The sequence below is a fragment of the Paramisgurnus dabryanus genome, chromosome 16 (genome assembly GCF_030506205.2).
Source record: "Paramisgurnus dabryanus chromosome 16, PD_genome_1.1, whole genome shotgun sequence".
In the NCBI taxonomy this organism is placed as follows: domain Eukaryota; kingdom Metazoa; phylum Chordata; class Actinopteri; order Cypriniformes; family Cobitidae; genus Paramisgurnus; species Paramisgurnus dabryanus.
Window position 1 is genome coordinate 21,928,218 of NC_133352.1, and position 22,512 is coordinate 21,950,729.

The following is a 22,512-nucleotide window of genomic DNA, read 5'->3' on the forward strand; positions in this document are numbered from 1 at the left end:
TTTCCAGATAAAGAGAAAATCGCATTGTTTTCAATCACTCCTCTCACCATGTGCATTCAAAACGAACAAATTGTGAGATATAATTGTCTTGCACCTTTCAAAGTGCCCACTTCAAAAGATCTGCCTGAATAATGCAGAATAGGGATTGTTCACGTCCAAATACAAATAGGACAAAGTTTGGGTGCGGTTTCCAAACGTCTCCAATAGATGGCGGTCACGTTCAACCCTCCACTAACTTGCAAAGACGAAGGACTAACCAATCACATTGAAGCAGTTCGAGTACTAACAACAATAACACAACCTGGCATGATATCTGTGTAAGTTTAACTATCAACATTATGCAAACATGTATGCATATGCCACACTGCACGTGGTCATGTTTATACAATATTTTAATAAGGACTTCATTAAATGTTGCATTTATTATATGGCGTAGTGTTTGCCTATCAAATGTTCCAAGCTTGCCTGTGCTAACTTTTCATCAGGAAGCAGGCCACAGTTACAGGAGAGTAAAAGTGTGAGGTTGCCATGGAAACTGAGGGTAAGGTAAGGACATAAGGAGAAATGATGTATTACATGGCTGCTGCCTTTGTCTCCATTTGTCTTTTAAAAATATAATATATGTTCCAAAAGGTGATCACATGCAGGGCAGCAGTTGCCTGGGAACCAGGAAAACCTCTGTCCATTGAGGAAGTGCAGGTTGCTGCACCAAAAGCCCATGAAGTACGCATTAAGGTGGGTCCACAAACATGCATGGCTTGTATCTAAGAAACTGGTCTGTTGTCATTTGTGTACAAAAGTGTATATTGTATATGATTTTTAATGCAACAATTCACTAATGTCAGATAGCAGCATCGGGAGTATGCCACTCAGATTGGTCTTACCTGTATGAGGCTGATAAAATGAGTCCCCGGCCTTTTCCTTTGATCCTGGGACATGAGGGGGCTGGAGTGGTGGAGAGTGTTGGACCAGGTGTCACAAAATTGTCCAAAGGTAAACCCAAAAAATCCATCAAAAATATTGCAGTCTTGGTTGTGGAAGTAATGCAGATAACTGCACAACCATATATCTACAGGAGATAAAGTTATTCCTCTGTTCCTGCCACAGTGTGGACAATGTGAACGCTGCATGAGTCCAAAGACAAACCTCTGCCCTAAAAACTGGTGAGTTAACTGGTTGCTTTATAAGGTCTATGTTGCTAAAATAAAATAAATTGCTAATATTTATACAGAGCTGTAGTTAATGGTGAAAGTTGTTTTTTTAAATATTAAAATTTATAATTTTTTATTTCTCTCTCAAATGTGTGCACACTTTTCTTTGCCCCTTAGGCAGAATACTCAACAAGGTGTTCTCGCAGATGGGACCAGCAGGATCACTTGTAGGAATCAACAGGTTTATCAGTTTATTGGTATCAGCACTTTCTCTGAATACACTGTTGTGCCAGAGGACAATGTCACCAAGATTCATCCAGATGCTCCACTGGACAAAGTTTGTCTGTTGGGCTGTGGGGTCTCTACAGGATATGGGGCAGCAGTTAACACAGGCAAAGTGGGTTTAAAATTAAATTACTAAATATACTACCGTTTCATTTCGATCATGTTAGCTTTTCATGGGCCTTCACAGTATATTACATAAATTGGCATTCTCTTTCTTCTAGGTAGAAGCTGGTTCTATGTGTGCTGTGTTTGGTTTGGGAGCTGTTGGGCTGGCAGTTGTCATGGGATGCAAGGCTGCTGGTGCTGCACGGATTATTGCCATAGACATAAATCCAAATAAATTTGAGATTGCCAAGACATTTGGAGCAACTGAGTTTGTGAACCCGAAAGACCACAGTAAACCCATTCAGGAGGTGCTGAGAGAGTTGACTAATGGTGGTGTTGACTTTTCTCTTGAATGTGTGGGGAATGTGGCTGTTATGGTAAGTACCAATGACTGATATGAAGAAGGATGAAAGTATAAGTGAATGTAAACAGAAGAGAGCAAGTCGTATTTGCTATTAAAGCTATTATAAGGTGATATAATAATATTATGAAACGTGCAAGTTGCCATATTTTATTTGGAGAAATTGTGGTTAATGTAACCAATACGGTTTCCTCTTATCAAGAGGGCTGCTTTGGAAGCGTGCACTCCTGCTGGGGGAATCTGTGTGATTGTAGGCTGGAATGAGGTGGAGGAACTTAGTCTGGTCCCTTTGGACCTTCTGCTTGGAAGAACTTTGAAAGGCACTTATTTTGGAGGTACTGTAAAGGCAAAAGCTTAAACGTTATAAAGTCATGTTGTATACTTGATACATGTAAAGGTTTTTGTAGTTCTAATGTGTATGCTAGGGTCTTATCATAACCTAAAATTTAAAAATAGTCAGCGGATGTACTGTAAATATTGCAGGTGATACACCAGAGCACCTTGCTATTATTTTTGATTGACAGGTTGGAAGAGTGTTGAGGCAGTGCCCAGGCTGGTACAGAAGTACATGAGTGGTCAAATTCTGCTGGATGAGTTTGTGACACACAGACTGACTCTAGATCAAGTTAACCAAGCTTTTGATCTAATGGTCAGTGGGAAAAGGTCAGTTTTGCACATCTACTAATACTTTATATACTATTATGATTACACTGTGTTTTATTCTTAATTTTTTTGTAGTTTGTATATGTTCTTGGTCTGTTTCTCTAAGAGAAATCGCATTGACTAATAAAAGATTTCTACTGGTTTTCTTTTTAGGGAAAACTAACATTGTTGCAGTATTGCCTTGACAAGGAATTACTATTAAAAGTGCAATGTGTACATTTTAATATAATTTTCAGTGGTGTTTATAAAGACCTTACATAATGAACTGTTATGCCTGTACTACCTTAGAATGAGCCATTTCTATCGACATACACAACATGGTCCCCTTAGATGGAGGTCGCCATTTTGCGGCGCAATGTTTTAGTAGCTCTAAGCGGACAAACTGATCTACAGAGTGGGTTTTGTCACCATTTAAACCTCATTGCTTGACTACATAGGCTAATTACAGGTCAGAAGGGGGCGGAATAGGCTTTATGCCCAGCTGCACTACTTCCTGAACTTCAGCCAGCTCCTTGTTTCCTGTCTGTCATTATTGGACAAACTGATTAATCTAGGTATGCCTGACCTCAGTAGTCACAACAATAATAAACAGACACACCTGGATTAATCAGTTTGTCCAATAATGGCAGACAGGAAACAAAGAGCTGGCTGAAGTTCAGGAAGTAGTGCAGCTGGGCATAAGCCTATTATGATAATGACTGTCGTGTCCACGTCAACAGGCCAAGGAAGTAAACTGTTGCCTACAATTCGTGCATTTGTTGTAGTCCAAGAAAAGAGATTTAAGTTGGAGACGAAAACTCACGTCATCTTTACTTTGGGATTTGTACCTTTTGCATATCGTTAACACACACTTTACACCAAAGGATGTTTAAAATCGAGAAAAAAATAGGTGCTCTTTAAACAAGAAAACATGTATTTGTATTATTTGGCCACCTTAAATGTATACTGATTGTGCTTGAGGGGCTCTGTGATTGGATGACAGGCGGCAATTATCATTCCCAAGTGTCGGGAATCGTGATCAGCACTGCTGCTGTTGCTGCTTGTTTGACTTTATGCGGCACCACAAGAACTGACAGGCTGATGACTTCAAAGTACCATTTTGGGGCATTTCGATAGCAGTCTTCTCTTTATGATTTCTCTAATCGCTCTTACTGGATTTTGATGTCATCTGCCTCTCGGTTCTTGTGGCGCCACATGTAGTCCAACAAGCCTGTTGTATTAGTCACTGTTAGATCAGCGTAGCAGTCAAAAAAACGAAAAGTGGGAGGTCCTGTATAGGACAAATCAATTAGGCTAAAAATACGGGATGTCTCAGCAAATACGGTACAGTTGGCAACCCTACTGTCTCAAAAGACATCATTTCGGCCACCATAGCTTCCCTATGTGTTTCAAAGGGGAAGAGTGAGCATTAGTTGCATTTCACAACCTCAACGGTAAATGCTGTTAAAATGTACACATTGCACCTTTAATGGAAATTTTTTTTTAGAAACCCCTGTTATACATAAAGTTCATGCCTTGATCTCTGTCTCCGCAGTATTCGCACTGTGATCAAGATGTGACATGGAGGTGGCCCATCTTCTCCAAACAAAGCAGTGTTCAATATAAAAAAAACAGGGTCCCATATATACCTCTCTGCAGCCAAAAAAGGTTTATTTAAATGCTGATCTAGACTTCAATTTTTTATATACAGTAGAAACTGTAATGGTAAGGTAAAACCAAATGTATGCAAGGAAATTTCATAGTTTAACTGTATAGTGCATCAAACACTGACAAGCTACTTTTTGAAAGTGTGCTTCCTTGAGGGTAAATATATTAATATAATATGTGCACAATAAAGCTTTTTTGGTTGTCATCTGCCCTAAACTGAAAGGATGCAAGATTTCATGGGACAACACAGGAGTGATGGCATTTTTGCTCCATATGGTCACAGCACAAACCAGAACTACAATCTCTGAAATATTTATATACTGTCCTCTGAAACTAATAATTAACCTATCATCTTAAATGACCTCTCATATAGAAGACTATTGTATGAGTGAACAAAATGTTTTGCCACAAACACAGCTATACTGAATATTTCAACAGCATAATCGGACCTCTTGTAACATGCTTTTTAACGTTATTAGTTTCATAAAACGTGAAGGCAAATCAAGTGTTGCGTAGTTAAACATCTGGCGTTTCCGCCGTTGCGCAATAACCATTTACTGCACATGGCAAAGCTGCACTTTGTTCAGCAGCTGTCAATAGTATACCATAATCATATAGATAAATACTACTACTACTAGTAGTAGAAAGTTCAGTAGTCACTCCTGAACCACGCCAACAACGCAGCTTTGAATGTAAGTTACTGCATGCATTAACATACTTTTAAACAAGTTGTTGTTGCACGTTAGATTAAGCACTGACAATTTACCAGTTAGCAGCTATTTCGTTTATGTTAGTCACAGTTTATGTTTTCTTGTTTTAACATACAGAATTATTTTACATGTATAGAAAAATATGTTTACGATCAGAGGAAAGTGAAACTTAAATAAATGCAGATTTGTAAAGGTTGGTGCTGTTATGCTAGCGATTTAACATAACGTTAACTGCCAGACGAAAACAATGCAAAGAGAAGTGAATTTATAACATACTGTTGTAATAAGGGTTTAGGAAATGACTGCTTAAGACCTTTGGTGGTATTTATTTATATGCCCTAAAACTGATCGCATAATGCTAAAGAAGACAGCTCTGGAGGTAACTTTGGGTATGTAGCCTACTGTCCCAGCTTATGTTACACCACATTTCTCGCATAACTCAATGTACACTGACCAAAGACGGTGCACTACGGTGACCAAAACAAATGTGTATTGTCAAACACATGAACACATTCATACGAAAATTTTAAACAGTTTTTAAACTAGAAGCAATCAAATAGTTAAAAAGATTATGATTACTGTGCGAATCAATAATTATTTATTAATTATAATTTTTTTAAATTTCATTATTTTGATGGATATCACGCGGTCATTTCCAAATATGAACGTGATCCTATCATTCATAAAGGAACTATCAGACCATCATTTAGTAGAGGTCATAAGCTTATTGCATTTCACGATTGTAAAAGAGCAGCACGGCCAATAGATGGCGTTATATAGTTAATTTCTGATTTAACTTATCAGTGTGTGTTTACAATCTTGCAAACAATGCATAATGTCTTTCTATGCATGCACTAAAATAGCTTAAATCCACATGACTGATACAAGATCCTATATTTGGTACAAGGAAATTATTATTTTATCTATTCCTCTCAAGAAAAATAGGGTAAAAGTGCATGAGAAACAATTGAATATACAATATGAACAACCAGGAAAAAATAAACTACACAGTTACAAAATTCAGCATATAGTGTGCATGAGTACGATCAACAGTACGCAGTAAAAATAATAGAGATAAGAAATTCACAGTATGATGTAATGCAGATAGCAAACTTTTTCGGTTTACAATCTCATTGTCATATGTGTTTTTTTAGTACTTTGCAACTACTGTAAGGCTGTCAGACAACTTCAGAAAAATTTACAGTAATAAACCAGTTTGGCTGTCATGGAAACTGAGGGCAAGGTAAGCGCATACTGCACGGTATATGGAAAAGACAAGCCTAGTATGAATGTTATTACAGTACGTTCTTTAAACACTGTAAAACAAACCACTTACTGTTTACTTCTCAAAGGTGATCAAGTGCAGGGCAGCAGTTGCCTGGGAACCAGGAAAACCACTGTCAATTGAGGAAGTGGAGGTTGCTCCACCCAAAGCTCATGAAGTGCGCATTAAGGTGGGTGCATTGCACAACTTTATATCCTGTATGAAGACACATACCCCTTGTTTCACAGACAAGGCCTAAGCATAGTTCACATGTTTGATCTGTCTCAATTGTAAATAACTTGCACTGACAGATCTTAAAATAAGCCAGTGCAATTAATTTGTCTCAAGATAGACACCCGTACAAGATAAATAGATATTTAAATATGACATATACAGTTGAAATAGTTACAAATAGTAACTATTTAAATAGTAATGATGACAGTAACTGACAACATCTTTTGTATTTAGCAAGCAGTATTTCTGTCACTGATCAATGATTATCAATTAACCTCAGATAGCTGCATCTGGAGTATGTCACACGGACTGGACTTTCCTCCATGAGGCTGGTAAAAAGATGGATCCCCAGCCTTTTCCCGTTGTTCTTGGGCATGAGGGAGCTGGAGTGGTGGAAAGCATTGGACCAGGTGTCACAAAAGTATCCAAAGGTAAAACAGAACTCTATAAATGCCAAACGTATACAGTACTAATCTTATTATTAGCAACTGAATTTACTAAGTGTTTTTGAGGAAGTAGATTTCAGATTTTTACATAATATAGTCGTTGGAAGTGTTTGAAACAAAATTATATATTTTTTTTAAACCATGGTGTGTGAAATGCTCTTACACTGCCATATATCTACAGGAGATAAAGTTATTCCTCTGGTCTTGGCACAGTGTGGACAATGTGAACGCTGCCTGAGCCCAAAGACAAACCTCTGCACTAAAAACTGGTAATTTTTATTATTAAATTATATCTATTCCCTCGTTGTTTTCATGGTTGAGGTGTGTAAACAATTACATTTTAGTCTGCCCGAGTTTATATGCTTGCTTACCATTACTTTTTCATGCATGCTCTCATGCTCTTCTTCGCTTTCATCCAGGGTGCAACTTCAGCAGTGTTTACTTGCAGATGGCACCAGCAGGTTCACTTGTAGGAATCAACAGGTTTATCAGTTTATTGGCATCAGCACTTTCTCTGAATACACTGTTGTGCCAGAGGAAAGTGTCACCAAGATTCACGCAGATGCTCCGTTGGACAAAGTTTGTCTGCTGGGCTGTGGGGTCTCCACGGGATATGGGGCAGCATTGAACACGGCCAAAGTGTGTGTTTGAAATGAAATGACAAAATATATTAGCGTCATTGTGATCATGTCTGATATATTTTTATGTGCTTCCATTGTGTTACTGTAGATCAAATGGCATTCTTATTTCTCTTCTAGGTAGAAGCTGGTTCAACATGTGCTGTGTTTGGTCTGGGAGCTGTCGGACTGGCAGCCGTCATGGGATGCAAGGCTGCCGGTGCCTCCCGGATTATTGCCGTTGATATCAACCCAGATAAATCTGAGATTGCCAAAACATTTGGGGCAATTGAGTTTGTGAACCCGAAAGACCACAGTAAACCCATTCAGGAGGTGCTGAGAGAGTTGACAAACGGTGGTGTTGACTTTTCTATTGAATGTGTGGGAAATGTGGATGTTATGGTAAGTACCAAACACCAGTAGCTTGTCAAGTTTTTTGTGTATGGTGATATTAACAATATTCATAAATAATAGTCTTGTGGTTAACTAACACAATATTTTGTCGTTTGATCAGAGAGCTGCTATGGAAGCGTGCACTCCTGCGGGAGGAGTTTGTGTCATGGTGGGCTGGACTCAAAAAGGGGAACTTTCGCTGGTCTCTCAAGATATCCTGCTAGGAAAAACTTTAAAAGGCTCATATTTTGGTGGTAGGACCTTTGTAATTCAGCTTTTATTCACTTCATGCTTGCCTGATCATTTTAGTCCACTTTTGTGAACCTAAAAGTTTTCAATGTAGGCTGCTAATGTGCAGTGGTGGCCAAATTTGCTGTCCAACTTTGAGCAATTGACATCAGTTTTTATTTAAATATTTTATTAAAGATGCATTAAAGATTTTGTATGCATGAAACAAATGTGCAAAGCTCATAAAGGTATATCTTAGGAAAATGACTACAAAACATTATCATAAAACTGCACGACACGAATCACCACCTTGGGTGTGCATTATTTTAAAATAATTCAACAGACCGTCAACAATTATTCCATAAATAAAATTATTTTTAGTGTATGCTTTATTAGCCGTGAGCTTTTTTTTCCCTTTGCATGTTTTTTTTTTATATATTCCAATAAAACTCTGGTTTCCCAAATAAGCTGTTGTTCAAAAAAGGCCTTAAAGTAACACTAAAGAGTTTTTGCTCTTTGCTTCCCCTACAGGTTGGAAGCGGAATTGTCCATTACCACGTAAATAATGTAGCCTACTGCAGCATAGCTGGCTCTGATTGGATTGTAGGTCTGCCTTAAAGCAAGTTTTTGTAGTTTTCACTCGAACTACAGGACCGCGACCCGACGGTTGGAAACTTCTTTAGTGCGGTTTGGCCGATAGAGCGCTGCAAAGCGAATACGAAAGTGCCGTTCACCCTGTTTCGAGTGGATGAACGATAAAAAATTTTTGGAAACGTTATTTTAAGGGAAAAAAAACTCTTTGGTGTTGCTTTAAAGCCGGGACATTTACAATACTTTTTAAGATGTCAAAAATAATGTTGGTGTCCCCAGAGTACATTTTGTGAAGTTCTAGCTCAAAATACGATATAGATGATTTATCATAATTTATTGTTGCTTGTTAAAATTGCCACTTTGTATGTGTAAGCAAAAATGTGCCATTTTGGGTGTGTCCTTTTAAATGCAAATGAGTTTCACTAAATGGCAGTGCCGTGGTTGGATAGTCCAGATTAAGGGGTGGTATTATCCCTTTCTGAAATCACAGGGGGGTCAAATTTTCATGATATAATTTTTCACATGCTTGCAGAAAATGGTTTACCAAAACTAAGTTACGGGTTGATCTTTTTCACATTTTCTAGGTTGATAGAAGCACTGGGGACCCAATTATAATCAGCTTTTCATGATATGTCCCCTTTAAAGGTTTAGTTTTTTATCCATTTTGTTCCATACAAATCATATTTTTATGGTGTAGTCTAACTGGATGTGTATAAAAAGGAAATATTGTACAAATACTTCCCTGGACATCACTTTTGGCCACTACTGTAAATGTATGCAAGTGTGTAATATGGAGAATCAGCAATTGACCCTTTTAGCAAGTCTTTATCATTGTTGCCTCTAGGCAACTTTTGCCAAAAGATTAGTGTAGTGTGTTATGTTTAGATAAAAACATCAGTAACTCAAGTAAACCCAAGTAAATACCCCGGTTCTTTCTTTTTGACAGGTTGGAAGAGTGCAGACGGAGTGTCCAAGCTGGTGCAGGATTACATGAGTGGTCGACTAATGCTAGATGAGTTTGTGACACACCCACTGACTCTAGATCAAGTTAACCAGGCTTTTGATCTCATGATCACAGGGAAAAGGTAATATCTGTGCACCTATTGATCATGGATTGGTATAGTGCTGATAAAACCAAATTTCATTTATGAGATTTTATCAAAATCGGTTTACACAATTTTATTTTTTAAGTAAGTCCAGACTTATCTTGTTTGTGTCTCTATTAGGGCTGCACGACTATTACAAAAATCATGATTATTTACCTGGTATAGTATTTGCGGTTATTCTTGTCAATTAATAAATAGACTAATCTAAATATTTTATAACTTCCTGTGAAGCAGCTGCATGGTCAATTCTAAACATCCAAAACTAAATAATAATCTAAATAACAAATAATTGGAATTAAATGAGAGTTATGTTGTTAGTAAAAAATCCAAAATTAATAACTAAAGGACACGTCAACTATCAATTTTAAAATCTGTATTTGGTGCCCAAACATACTGGTGAAACACACAGAAATGAGCACAAATTGACAACTGTAATTGAGACTTTTGGCAGTTATGTAATTTTTTTTATTTGTTTCGCGCACAGGGACAACATTTTTGTAGGCAGTGGCAGCTCGTGACTGCTCTTCAGAGGGGCGCAAATTCAAAATGTGTTCGGAGTGTCATGTGTGTTGCTCATGTTTTCAAAATTTGTGTTTGTTGCATCATGTACAGCATGTGCATCACGTGTTTTGTCAAAATAAGTGCGTGCTGCACATGTGTCAAAACCATTTATGATAAAAGAGACGCTAAACTCTGATTACATATGAGATTATGCGAGTATCTGGCAAACGCCATTGTCTCTTTTATCATAAACCCTTTAGACGCGTCTGCAGCAGGCACTTATTTTGACAAGACACGTGATGCACATTGGTTTACTCGACGCGCCAAACACATATTTTGAAATTACGAACCACACACATGATGCGCTACATACATGTTGTGACGAACTTCGCATTGTGCGCCCTTGAAAAAAGAAGTCACCGGCCGCCACTGTTTGTAGGTTAACCCGGAAGATAGTGGGAGGCTGGTTCCCTCGCAAAAAACCCGTACATTTTTCCCATAGGCTTTTGGATTATAGCAAAAAATAAGCTCTATGTTTAACAAAAGTTTGACACATTTTGTCCAAAAAGTTAAGTCTTCACAAATGAACGCTTTTAGGAATTTTTAAGTCAAAATTTGGCTTTTTATATTTCTAGTAAACGCATTTAGACTTTGTATTCTTCTGTGAAGATTAACTTGTTGGACAAAACGTGTAAGTGTCTTAAACTTTTGTTAAACACCTATGTTTAAAAATAATCCGGGTAGGCCTTCAAAAAAACTTCATCACTGCATGCACTCTATAGTAATCCTGGTTAGTTTTTCGATTAATTGTGCAGCCTTAGTCTTTGTTAATCGAAATATTTTATGAAGGAAAACATTTTGCCAAACCAATTTAACCCTGGAGAACCCAGGAGAATCCAAAAATCAATTTCTTCTATTGAACGAATTTGACCCAATGGGTTCTCCAGGGCTAAACTTTTTATCAGTACATCAATTTAATTTTATAAAGCAAGATTATTGCAATACTTAATCTCTTTGAGGTGAATATACACTTAATCTGTCTCATTCTCTCATTTCAGTATTCGTTCAGTGCTCAAGATGTAAAATGAAGGTGACATTTAATCTCCCTCATACAGAACACTATCCATATTCTGTCCAGTCAGGACAACGAAGGAAGAAATCAGTGTTACTTATCATCATGTATAAATGTTAGAAAATTGTAATATCTTCTTTTTAAGTGCTCATCTTCTATAAACATTACTTGAGCTACATTTTCTGTTCAGTTCCACACAATAAAGCTTAATTGTTGAATTAGATTTTGTTATACCTCCTTTTTTACCAGTAGATGGCAAACTTGCACTGAAAACAGTCCTCATCCACTCCCTCTGTCTGTTCTCTCAGTGTGTGCAGTAGTCTGTATTCAACCCCTGCTGTCTGCATTGAGACACACGGTGTAAGGTTTCAAACCGTAATCTCAATCTAACCTGTATCATTTAATTGCGGCTTCTCCGAATATCCATAAAGAATTTGTGTTTACTTTTCATGTCGTTACAGAGCAAACCACCATGACTCAGTTTACATATACATTTCGCTATTACCCTTTGAAACCACTATCCACCAGTTCTCATTTAAAATAATATGATCATCTGACCTCTCATTGTCTTTTATTAAGACATTCTATGCGAAAGAAGCCTCCAGGAAAAACAGAACCAATTTTGTCCTAGGGAGACGGATGGGTCCGTGTCACCGGGGGTCGGGGAAACACATGCAGCTGATCACGGGTTGCGTTTTGACCTTGGTAATATTATATATTGATTTAATATAGCGTGCTCTTGAGGGTTAGAATAGCAGTTGTGGCCTGTCAAAGTTAGAGACAAAAGGCTGGCTGGGGAAATGCCTCTCTATGATGAACTGGGATAGCTGTCCAGGAATTTGTTTTATTGTACTTCCATTCAGATCAAATGAATACTCTCGGTAGACACCCCCCAACCCCCCCAATTTTATTTAAAATGGAAAAATGAGGTCTGCCTCACGTTTAGCCTTCCCACCTCCTGCCATATACTACAATCAATCAAAGATTCAAAGATCTCTGTTTTGGGGGGACCTTTCTATTGAAACTGACAAAGGCTGCTGCGAAATGGAGACATCAAACGACAGAAGAAAGAAGACAAGTAGCAACAGGTGCTTATTCTGTGTGCTTATTTGTGACGGCTGGAAAGTAAAGACTCACAAATGGTAAAATGTATAAATATAGTTATCTCTCTTTCATTCCCTTTGAAGCATCTCAGTGTTGCTTAAAATATAAATTTACAACAATTTAGACTTCAAAACTATAATAGCTCAATTTGAAAAAGACTTATTACAAAGAAATGTTCTTTAATTGTAGTGGGAAAAAATACAGAATGTATTTTTAGGAAATATTGGAAACAAATGTTGCCTTGTGATCATTTATTTATGACTCTTCAAAAATGATTCCAGTGAAATAAAAATATTAACGGGACCATCAAAGAGATGTCGCTCTTTGTGCGCTATGATTTATTTCTTCCAGCCTACTTGATTGACAGGAAAGCAATGGAGTATCAGATTCAAATGATTTGTCCTCTACGCTTACCGCGACAGATATGAGACACATTCCTGAGCTCGGTCCAGGCAAATATCAGGCATTTACCCTGCCAAATGTGTAGTCAGCGCGTGCATCATTCCGACAGACACGACAGCCTCATAAGGAAAATTGACAAACAACGGAAATGCCAGCATAGGTAAATATTGCCGAGCAAATATAGCCTGGAAGAGAAAAAATGTCAAAGGGGCTGAGTTGCCTTCCTCAATATTTAGATGAGGATCAAAAGATTTATCCTTTAATTATTATATTTAATGTGTTTGAGGGTGTTTGAATGTATGAGTTTGGGGGGAGGGGGTGCACCGGTGTATTAAAATGACAGCTACTATAGATGTTGGTGTTTTTCAGCTGATTAAATCATAAATATAGCAAATCTCCACATTTATACAGTCCAGTTTTCTGTTCTTTGCCTGGTTTAGATTTCATTTTAAATTGTTTTAGGTCATTTTAAGATAGCAGGTATAACTCTTCTGTAGAAGAAATGCAATTTTGTAAGAGTAAAACATAAAAAATGACGATTTGATCAATGACAGACACTCTTAATGTGTGGTGTAGGACGTCATTGAAATATTTATTTAAATCAACACTGTATGAACATAAAATAGCAAAGAGAAGGAAATAAAGTGTGGTATTTGGATAATATTGTGGCATTATATACATTATCATGCATTTAAAACATTACATTTATAATTTAGTTTTACAAAATTGCTATGGGCTGTTAGACAGCTGAGGCAGACAATACTGAGACCATGCCAAACAGGGATTTAACCACAAATCTTTTGATTTATTTCATGCATATGTCATTACAAAAAAAGCATTTGTGAGTGTTTGAAATGTAAATTAATTTATGTCAAATTAGTAATCATACCGATTTATTTTCACAAGATTTGCAGTCATGAACAACTAGGCCGTCTGTGCAAGTATGAACAACCAAGCCAAGAATCATTCAATATATGAATGTCTCCTTGATTTGTTTAACTTTAAATTTGAGCAAGTTGTTTCTGCGGTGCTGAGTGAGGCATAAAATATAGCTCTGCTTGTTTCTATTCTTTGGCGTTTCTTTGCTTTGAGATGTGCACATCTATTAGGTTTTCTTTCATGTGTTATTTAGACCTCAAAGGGGCTGGCAGGGAACATGAACAAACAGAACCTCTGGATTGTCTTAATTGATGGTACACTCAAGCTTCAGTGGCAATGATAACCTGCCTGAGAGAGAGAGAGATAGAGAGAGAGTGGCCTAGTTCAGATGAACACAAAGCCCAAACTGCCATGGAAGAATGCGTCCCTAAGTCAAAGAAAAGACCACCCTGGTAGAAGCCCTGTTTTAGCAGTAAATCCGGGCCATTAGTGTTAATGCCAGCCAATGCCTCAGACATCCCCAGCCTAAAGCTTAACACAGCAAACCCAGATCCAGTGACATAGTCCTGGCTGCCCTAGCAAGGGAAACCCCTTATCAAATGTGCCCGAAAGGGTTAGAAGAGGTCAACAATACTGAAGTTGAACACCTGCACTCGAGCGGATCACGTCGGCTAAAGTTGGTTGGAATTGGATTAGCCTGTTTGGAAATTTTAGGGAAGTTAAAAAGAATAGGTCTCCTAAATTCTTAATGTTGACATCCTGCATGTCATTTCTGACATCTGTTATAACATCTGTGGAAGAATCTTCATATAGCTACTTTCCATTCAACAACAATTTATAGTGACCTGCATGTAAGCTACCATAGATAGATAGATATATAGATTGATAGATAGGCAGACAGACAGACACTGTAGATAGATAGATACAATAGATAGATAGATAAATAGATAGATAGATAGACAGACAGACAGACAGATACTGTAGATAGACAGATACTATAGATAGATAGATAGATAGATAGATAGATAGATAGATAGACAGACAGACAGACAGACAGACAGACAGACAGACAGACAGACAGACAGACAGACAGACAGACACTATAGATAGACAGATATATAAATAGATAGAAAGGCAGACAGACAGACACTGTAGATAGATAGATACAATAGACAGATAGATCAATAGATAGATAGACAGACAGACAGATACTGTAGATAGACAGATACTATAGATAGATAGATAGATAGATAGATAGACAGACAGACAGACAGACAGACAGACAGACAGATACTATAGATAGACAGATAGATAAATAGATAGATAGACAGACAGACAGACAGACAGACAGATACTGTAGATAGACAGATACTAGACAGACAGACAGACAGACAGACAGACAGACACTATAGATAGACAGACAGACAGACACTATAGATAGACAGATAGATAAATAGATAGATAGACAGACAGACAGACAGATACTGTAGATAGACAGATACTAGATAGACAGATAGATAGAAAGATAGATAGATAGACAGATAGATAAATAGATAGATAGACAGACAGACAGACAGATACTGTAGATAGACAGATACTAGACAGACAGACAGACAGACAGACAGACAGACAGACAGACAGATACTATAGATAGACAGATAGATAAATAGATAGATAGACAGACAGACAGATACTGTAGATAGACAGATACTAGATAGACAGATAGAAAGATAGATAGATAGACAGATAGATAAATAGATAGATAGACAGACCGACAGATACTGTAGATAGACAGATACTATAGATAGACAGATACTAGATAGATAGACAGACAGACAGACAGACAGACACTGTAGAGAGATAGATAGATAGATAGACAGACAGACAGACAGACAGGTACTGTAGACAGACAGACAGACAGACAGACAGACAGACAGACAGACAGACAGACAGACAGACAGACAGACAGACAGACAGATACTATAGATAGACAGACAGACAGATACTGTAGATAGACAGATACTATAGATAGAAAGATAGATAGATAGACAGATAGATACTATAGATAGATAGACAGACAGACAGGCAGGCAGACAGACAGACAGACAGATAGACAGATACTGTAGATAGACAGACAGACAGATACTATAGATAGATAGATAGATAGATAGATAGATAGATAGATAGATAGATAGATAGATAGATAGGCAGGTGCAGACAGACAGACAGACAGACAGACAGACAGACAGAGACAGACAGATACTGTAGAGAGACAGACAGATGGATGGATGGATGGATGGATGGACGGATGGACAGACAAACGGACAGACAGAAGGACAGATACTGTAGATAGACAGACAGACAGACAAAAATACAGATACTGTAGAGAGACAGACAGACGGACGGACGGACGGACGGACGGACGGACGGACGGACGGACAGATACTGCAGACAGACAGACAGGCAGGCAGACAGACAGACAGACAGACAGACAGACAGACAGACAGACAGACAGACAGAGACAGATACTGTAGATAAATAGATAGATAGATACTATATATAGATACTATAGATAGACAGACAGACAGACAGACAGACAGACAGACAGACAGACAGACAGACAGACAGACAGACAGAGACAGATACTGTAGATAAATAGATAGATAGATACTATATATAGATACTATAGATAGATAGACAGACAGACAGACAGACAGACAGACAGACGGACAGATACTGTAGACAGGCAGACAGACAGACAGAGACAGATACTGTAGATAAATAGATAGATAGATACTATAGATAGATAGACAGACAGACAGACAGACAGACAGACAGAGACAGATACTGTAGATAAATAGATAGATAGATACTATATATAGATACTATAGATAGATAGACATACAGACAGACAGACGGACAGATACTGTAGACAGACAGACAGACAGACAGACAGACAGACAGACAGACAGACAGACAGACAGACACTGTAGATAGACTGACAGACAGACAGACAGATAGATAGGTAGACAGGTAGATAGATATATAGATAGATAGTCACACATCTCCAAACAAAAACCAAAGGCACCATACGTGTGTAATGTATTTCTTATGTATTTAAGATCATAATATCAAATCTCTGCCGCTCTAAAATCAAACATGGTGCTTATGGGACAGTAATGAGTCATATTTGGTAATGTATTTCTGCCTGAGTTAATTGTTTTAATTACTGCTGATATAACCACACATTTACTACAAAATCTTCTCATTCCAATGGACTTACAATATCTGTTAGTCAAACCTTAGGACAAAGCTGAAGTTTGTTTGTAATGATGCCTTGACATTGCTTTAGTGTTTGAAGGATTGAGGTCATGTTGTGTAACAACTCTTAAGGAATACAAAAAACACCCATACTGTATACACATCATCTGAAAGGAGGGTTTGCATGTGTGTTTGCGGAGCAATTACGCAATTGCAGTGTCAACACACTTCGTCTGGCTTTTGAATAGAAGGACAGGCCTATGATTTAAGAGGTGACTCGAACCGTACGTGTTTTCCTGCACTGACACAAAATCTTTCCTAACTAAATGACATAAACAGTACAGTACCAAATGTAAATGGGGTGCATTTTACACAGACATGCACACACATACAACGGATAGCAAAATAAATAGATGAGAGATAACAAATAAAACAGCAGTTAGTAGCACCTATCGGTATCTATACCACCCACACTACCAAGATACAAACACTGCAAAATGACTTTCTGAATAAATGCTTTCTGTTACCTTCAGTTAAGCCTGGCCTTAGGTTCAATAGCTCACAGGCTTAAATCTTACACCGTATGCTGCTTAGAGATTTCCAATGGATTTGTCACTTTATCTTCTGATCTACAGACTTACTTTTTTATATTCCTGCATTTAGAAAGACAGCATACCTATAACTTGAATATATACAAATGGAAGGTTAACTTTTATTTAAACGGAGGACAACAGTGTTACTTCAGCCTCAAACTGAGAGCATTGATTGAATATGAACGTTTGCTTATGGGGGAGGTATGTGTGTTTGAACCTCATACCACGAGTGGCTTCATCTATTTAATAAATATCGAACGCTTCCCCCTCAGGTGGTGGGAAACCTTTCCCATTTGTGCTTGCTTACACTTTAAAATCCCAAAGAGCAAATATAAGCAGAAGCAGATTTGCCTAATATCAACTCAGCCACAAAACACACACCCATGAAATGTCACCACGGTCCCCAGGTACAAAGTCAAAATATAAAAAAGTCAAACATGCCGGGTGTGGGGCTTGCTGCAGTTTAAAAAGTAGGTCTTCGCACATGTCGTTGCAACTCATTACCCGCGCAAGCTCACCTTATTTTACGGCTAATATCCATCACAGAAAGACGAAACAAACAAGCAAACAAAAACTTTTGTTTAATTGACAATATTTGAGGTTAAGGTAATTTAGGTGGCCCTCGTGTGCACAGCATCAGCAGTAAGCCACCAAATGGAGACCTCCTCAGAAGAGGAGGCTAATGAAGAAGCCATAGTTAATCTTTTAAACAAACATTCATACTCGACTAACAAGCTACGTGCTGTCACATCATACATATGTATATTTTTCCACCATCCTAAACCCCACTTTTGACTTTCAGCGTGCTTCGGAGTTCACATCCAAACACATCTTGTTCTCCCATGCTCCTTTCTTTCTTGGGTAACTTTAATTAGCAGGGGTCTCGGATAGCGTTTCTCACAAGGGGAGATGGACTAAATTCTGAAAACAAACAGAGACACGCTGGCTTCCCGTTCTGCGTCTTTTCATCTCCTCCTGGCTGGCCTGGGCAGCCAGTGGCACAGAGCAGCAGAAGGGGGCCACACATGGTGTAAGCAAACACTCATAATTGCATTAGATCCCCCATGTGAATATGTAATGCCTCCTCAATACCAGAGTGCTAGGGGACAGATCCTTCACTTTTAGTGAGAATAAAGACCTTCTAGTGAGAACTTTCTTTACCTGTTGCCAGGTAATCAAAAAATCAGCGCTCAATTTGTAAAAGGTGTGAATTACTTAATCTATTTGGGAGTGTTTCAAGTGGTAACAGTTCACCCAAAACTCATTAAAAAAATCACCTTTGTGTCAAAATGACTTGAAAAGATCTTTTATATGTGTTTTATAAAAGAAAGAAGATATAACAGAGTTGGTGAATAAAAACATATGGGGTGACCTATACTTCAAGGCTAGTTTTGGCAACACAGTCTTTCATGACAAATCATAAGTATTTTGTAAGGTGACAAATAAATCTCTATGACGTAAGTTGTGCATTTTAGGATGACATCCTTTCGCCCCAATGACGTTGGATTTTGGGTTTTCATTCTTGCTAATATTCATATGTATCTAATATGAAACTACATTGATAAACATTTTATGTAAGATTGGGTTTTGTTTTTTAGATCAAAGTGACAATCTAACTAAAACATTTTAAAATAGAAAAATTGGATTACAATCTAAATCTGACAAAATGGCAACCTTGCGTGAAGTCAAGTCAAGACTTTAATTTATATTGTGCTTTTTTACAATGTTGCATTGCTCCAAAGCAGCTTTACAAAGAAATACGACACACACATATGCTATGTAAACACAAACTTTTATGTTGGATGCGATTAATCGCGATTAATCTTTTGACAGCCCTAATATTTATTTATTTATTTATTTATTGACACAATATTTATATATACATTATTTATCAATTTATTTATTTAATGTGTTTTTTTATTATATTATTAAAATATTATATATATATATATATATATATATATATATATATATATATATATATATATAATATATATATTTTTTAATAATATAATTATATATACCATCCTAAGACCCAAGCTTTGATTTTGCTTATAAGAAATATAATAACCTTTTTTTTTAAAACATGAAGCAGTGTAATTGTTCATGTTTGTGTACAACAGGTTCCAGTTTACACAGAATTAAGAATTTTGGGTGCAAACAACAAAAAATGTGATGTCCACGTATGTAAGATACACCTATATATATATATATATATATAGCCTATGCTATATGCTATTTTAAAAAAGATGAGAAAAGAAACGTTATGTCAACCTCAATCCAATGCTAAAAGACACCATGAGAACAAAAAGTTGAGGAAAGCCTGCGAAGCACCGGGACTGCATTGTTTGTGCGAGGGTGCTTTAATTTGTGGGATTGAGAGGCTTGTGTCAGATAAGATAAACATGCCCCATATCCTCTCTGTAATAGGGGATTTATTGGGTCCTCTGGAGCTCAGACTGGAAGCTGAGCTTATGTTTGTGTTTTTAGGAAAAGCTCACATACAGCTTGTGCGACACTAAACACAAATTTTTCCCTTGATTTGGAGACCTTTATGTTTTTTGATCTCTTTAAGAGGGTTTATCAATACACGCAGTATATAGCAGATTTAAAGTTTATTGCAATGGATGCTAAATGTTTTAAACAGCATAAAGATGACATTGAATTGTACTTCTATGACATTGACATCAAAATAGCACGATCATCCGATGAATACTCAGGGCAATTAGTTGTTAGATTCACACCTATTTCGACTGTTTAAATTGTGTGACTGAGCTCCCCACCCATCCTTTGTGTATTTCAGGAGGATTTGAGTTTTAATCCAGTCACGCTGGCCCTCAGGGCATATCCCACCCCACAATGCCCACATATCTGCCCCAACAGGTAACCTCGTTGCAAGTTTTTAAAGCTCACCTTGTGAGAGACCCAACCCCAAAAACATGCAAGAGACCTTACGTCAATCAAAATAAGATGCAACGGGGTCAAAGTTACATGTCTGGTTATCATTGCTTTAAATGTTTACCTTGAGGCCTATTGAGTCAGCAAGGGCTATACCCTGAGCCAATTGTTCCTCTGTGTTGGTTAGAAACTACACATCTGTTACTGTGGTAACACTTGTGGAGAAATAGCTGAGTTGGAAGGTAGCATTAAGTCTGTTGTGTGTGGGTGGCCGGTGGTGAGCTTCATGTCTATGAAGAGCTTACATAATAACAGATCTTAAAGCACCGTAGCCTTGGCCCATACAGCCCTGAAGCCACCCACAGAGGGGTGTACTTAATTGCTGTTGCACAGGGCGTTAATTACCTGAGTCACAGGTGAACTCTAATGGAGACATAAATAGCACAGACAATTACCCAAGACAGATTGGCCTTGGATTATGGTTCTTTCAGTGCTGAATATTTTGTAGATGAGAATGTCATAAATATGCAGTACATAAAAAACAACCCAAATATGGGCGTAGGAGCAAGGATTATATTGCAAGACTTAAGCTATAGCGTCAGTGCATTTTGTGTTTTGCTTAAACATAATGAGTAGTAATATGGATAAATATTGACAGGGAGCAAGTGAGGTTGTCACATTGGCAACAAAAAAAGTAGTTTATAGGCATTAAATTGAACAAATTACATCAGTAAGACTGGTCTTGGGAAAATGTTAAAGCCACAGTTTCCTCACTAAAAAAGTTTTTACGCCTAACAAAATAAATATATAGAATTTTGTACACTTACGTGAGATCGAAGAGGTAGTCACATTGTGTAGTCTAAAAAATTATTTTGAAACAGGTTATGGCGGTGGCAGACATTTTGATCCAGGCTAAATTCTAATAATGTATTTTTGAGATTAGGAGCATCAAATTATGATTTTAATAATTGATTTCATATTGATTTTAAAAACTGACATGACCTTACTCTTATTAAAGATATCAAGGTTATATTTCACAGAGTGTTCTTTACATTCATGTAGGATGATTTTATGTAGAAAACTGTAAATCACAAAAAGGACTTAAACTGGGTTTTCAGAACTGGGTCACATATTCATTTATGCTAGACTGTTTAAAATGTATAGGCATTATGATTAAAATTGTTTAGGATTACCGTAATACCACATTTCTACAATAGCCCTGGCAACCATAACTACTAGCAATATCTACTGGTGCTAAAATAAATAAATAAATAAATAAATAAATAAATATTTATAAATATATATACTAATAACCTTTAAGGCACCATTAATATTTATATGTGAAACATCATCACAAAAGTATTTCAAAAAATTAAAGGCCAACAATATATCTTAAACAAAACCTGACCCTCTAAACAATCAGAAACTTCAATCTAAAACTTCACAAGTGTTGTAAATTATTAAACCACATGGGGGCGCTAAAGTGCAGTGCAACAAACACAGCTTTGAGAGAAAACTATTCCCCCATGAGAAATGAAATAAAACAATAAGAGAAGAATGATGCACTTAAAATATATGTTGTACTACCAGGGTGGAAATATACAAAAAGTGAATGCATTGGAGTACCGCGAAGGATTCATTACATTTCCCAAAGCCTAGGATTTTAGAAATGTTGTGCGTGAGACGTGAAATATGGTGTGTCATTATTTTATCCTGATTCAGTTCCAAGTTTTCACAAGATAATAATGTCAGCCAAACTACACAGATGGAGCACACCACGCAAACAATGAGAAAAGTAAATGTCAAACTCAAAAGTGTTAGCAATCTGTATGAGTGACTGCTGGAGTTTTACACTAATCTCAATGCTGCCTGTTCAACCCGTTCACATCCCAAGTGCAATGTTCAATAGGCGAGCGTCAAAGAGGTCATTTATCACGTCCAAGCAGTCCAGTATTAATGCTTTGAAATTCTGCCACAGCACAGTGAGTTACAGGGTTTGTA

The 22,512-nt window shown here is 37.3% G+C and overlaps 2 protein-coding genes across 5 annotated transcripts; both read left to right on the top strand.

The window, feature by feature from the left end:
• The first annotated feature begins 226 nt into the window (after positions 1-226).
• Positions 227-4,211, top strand: adh5l (alcohol dehydrogenase 5-like). 2 transcript variants are annotated; one of them, XM_065272659.2, is made up of 10 exons: positions 227-316; positions 482-546; positions 634-735; positions 846-993; positions 1,076-1,163; positions 1,329-1,548; positions 1,658-1,918; positions 2,105-2,237; positions 2,427-2,565; positions 4,100-4,211. In XM_065272659.2, exons 2-10 carry the CDS (start codon positions 529-531, stop codon positions 4,122-4,124), a joined length of 1,134 nt encoding a protein of 377 aa, XP_065128731.1. In that variant the 5' UTR covers positions 227-316; positions 482-528; the 3' UTR covers positions 4,125-4,211. The 2 variants fall into 2 exon arrangements, with proteins under 2 accessions (XP_065128731.1, XP_065128739.1); XM_065272667.2 differs by having other exon boundaries at positions 244-317; positions 486-546.
• LOC135757881 (alcohol dehydrogenase class-3) lies at positions 4,166-11,597 on the top strand. 3 transcript variants are annotated; one of them, XM_065272644.2, is made up of 10 exons: positions 4,166-4,212; positions 6,077-6,165; positions 6,275-6,376; positions 6,701-6,851; positions 7,048-7,135; positions 7,286-7,505; positions 7,625-7,885; positions 7,998-8,130; positions 9,642-9,780; positions 11,361-11,597. In XM_065272644.2, the coding sequence occupies exons 2-10, from the start codon at positions 6,148-6,150 to the stop codon at positions 11,383-11,385; spliced, it is 1,137 nt and encodes a 378-aa protein (XP_065128716.1). In that variant the 5' UTR covers positions 4,166-4,212; positions 6,077-6,147; the 3' UTR covers positions 11,386-11,597. The 3 variants fall into 3 exon arrangements, with proteins under 3 accessions (XP_065128716.1, XP_065128709.1, XP_073668174.1); XM_065272637.2 differs by lacking the exon at positions 4,166-4,212 and adding an exon at positions 4,618-4,904; XM_073812073.1 differs by lacking the exon at positions 4,166-4,212 and having other exon boundaries at positions 6,075-6,165.
• Positions 11,598-22,512: the final 10,915 nt, after the last annotated feature.

Bases quoted from the DNA above. Each gene is read 5' to 3' on its own strand.
- adh5l (XM_065272659.2), top strand. The intron at 994-1,075 runs GTAAACCCAAAA...ATATATCTACAG, and splicing joins TGTCACAAAATTGTCCAAAG to GAGATAAAGTTATTCCTCTG. The intron at 2,238-2,426 runs GTACTGTAAAGG...TTTGATTGACAG, and splicing joins GAAAGGCACTTATTTTGGAG to GTTGGAAGAGTGTTGAGGCA.
- LOC135757881 (XM_065272644.2), top strand. The intron at 6,852-7,047 runs GTAAAACAGAAC...ATATATCTACAG, and splicing joins TGTCACAAAAGTATCCAAAG to GAGATAAAGTTATTCCTCTG. The intron at 7,136-7,285 runs GTAATTTTTATT...GCTTTCATCCAG, and splicing joins AACCTCTGCACTAAAAACTG to GGTGCAACTTCAGCAGTGTT.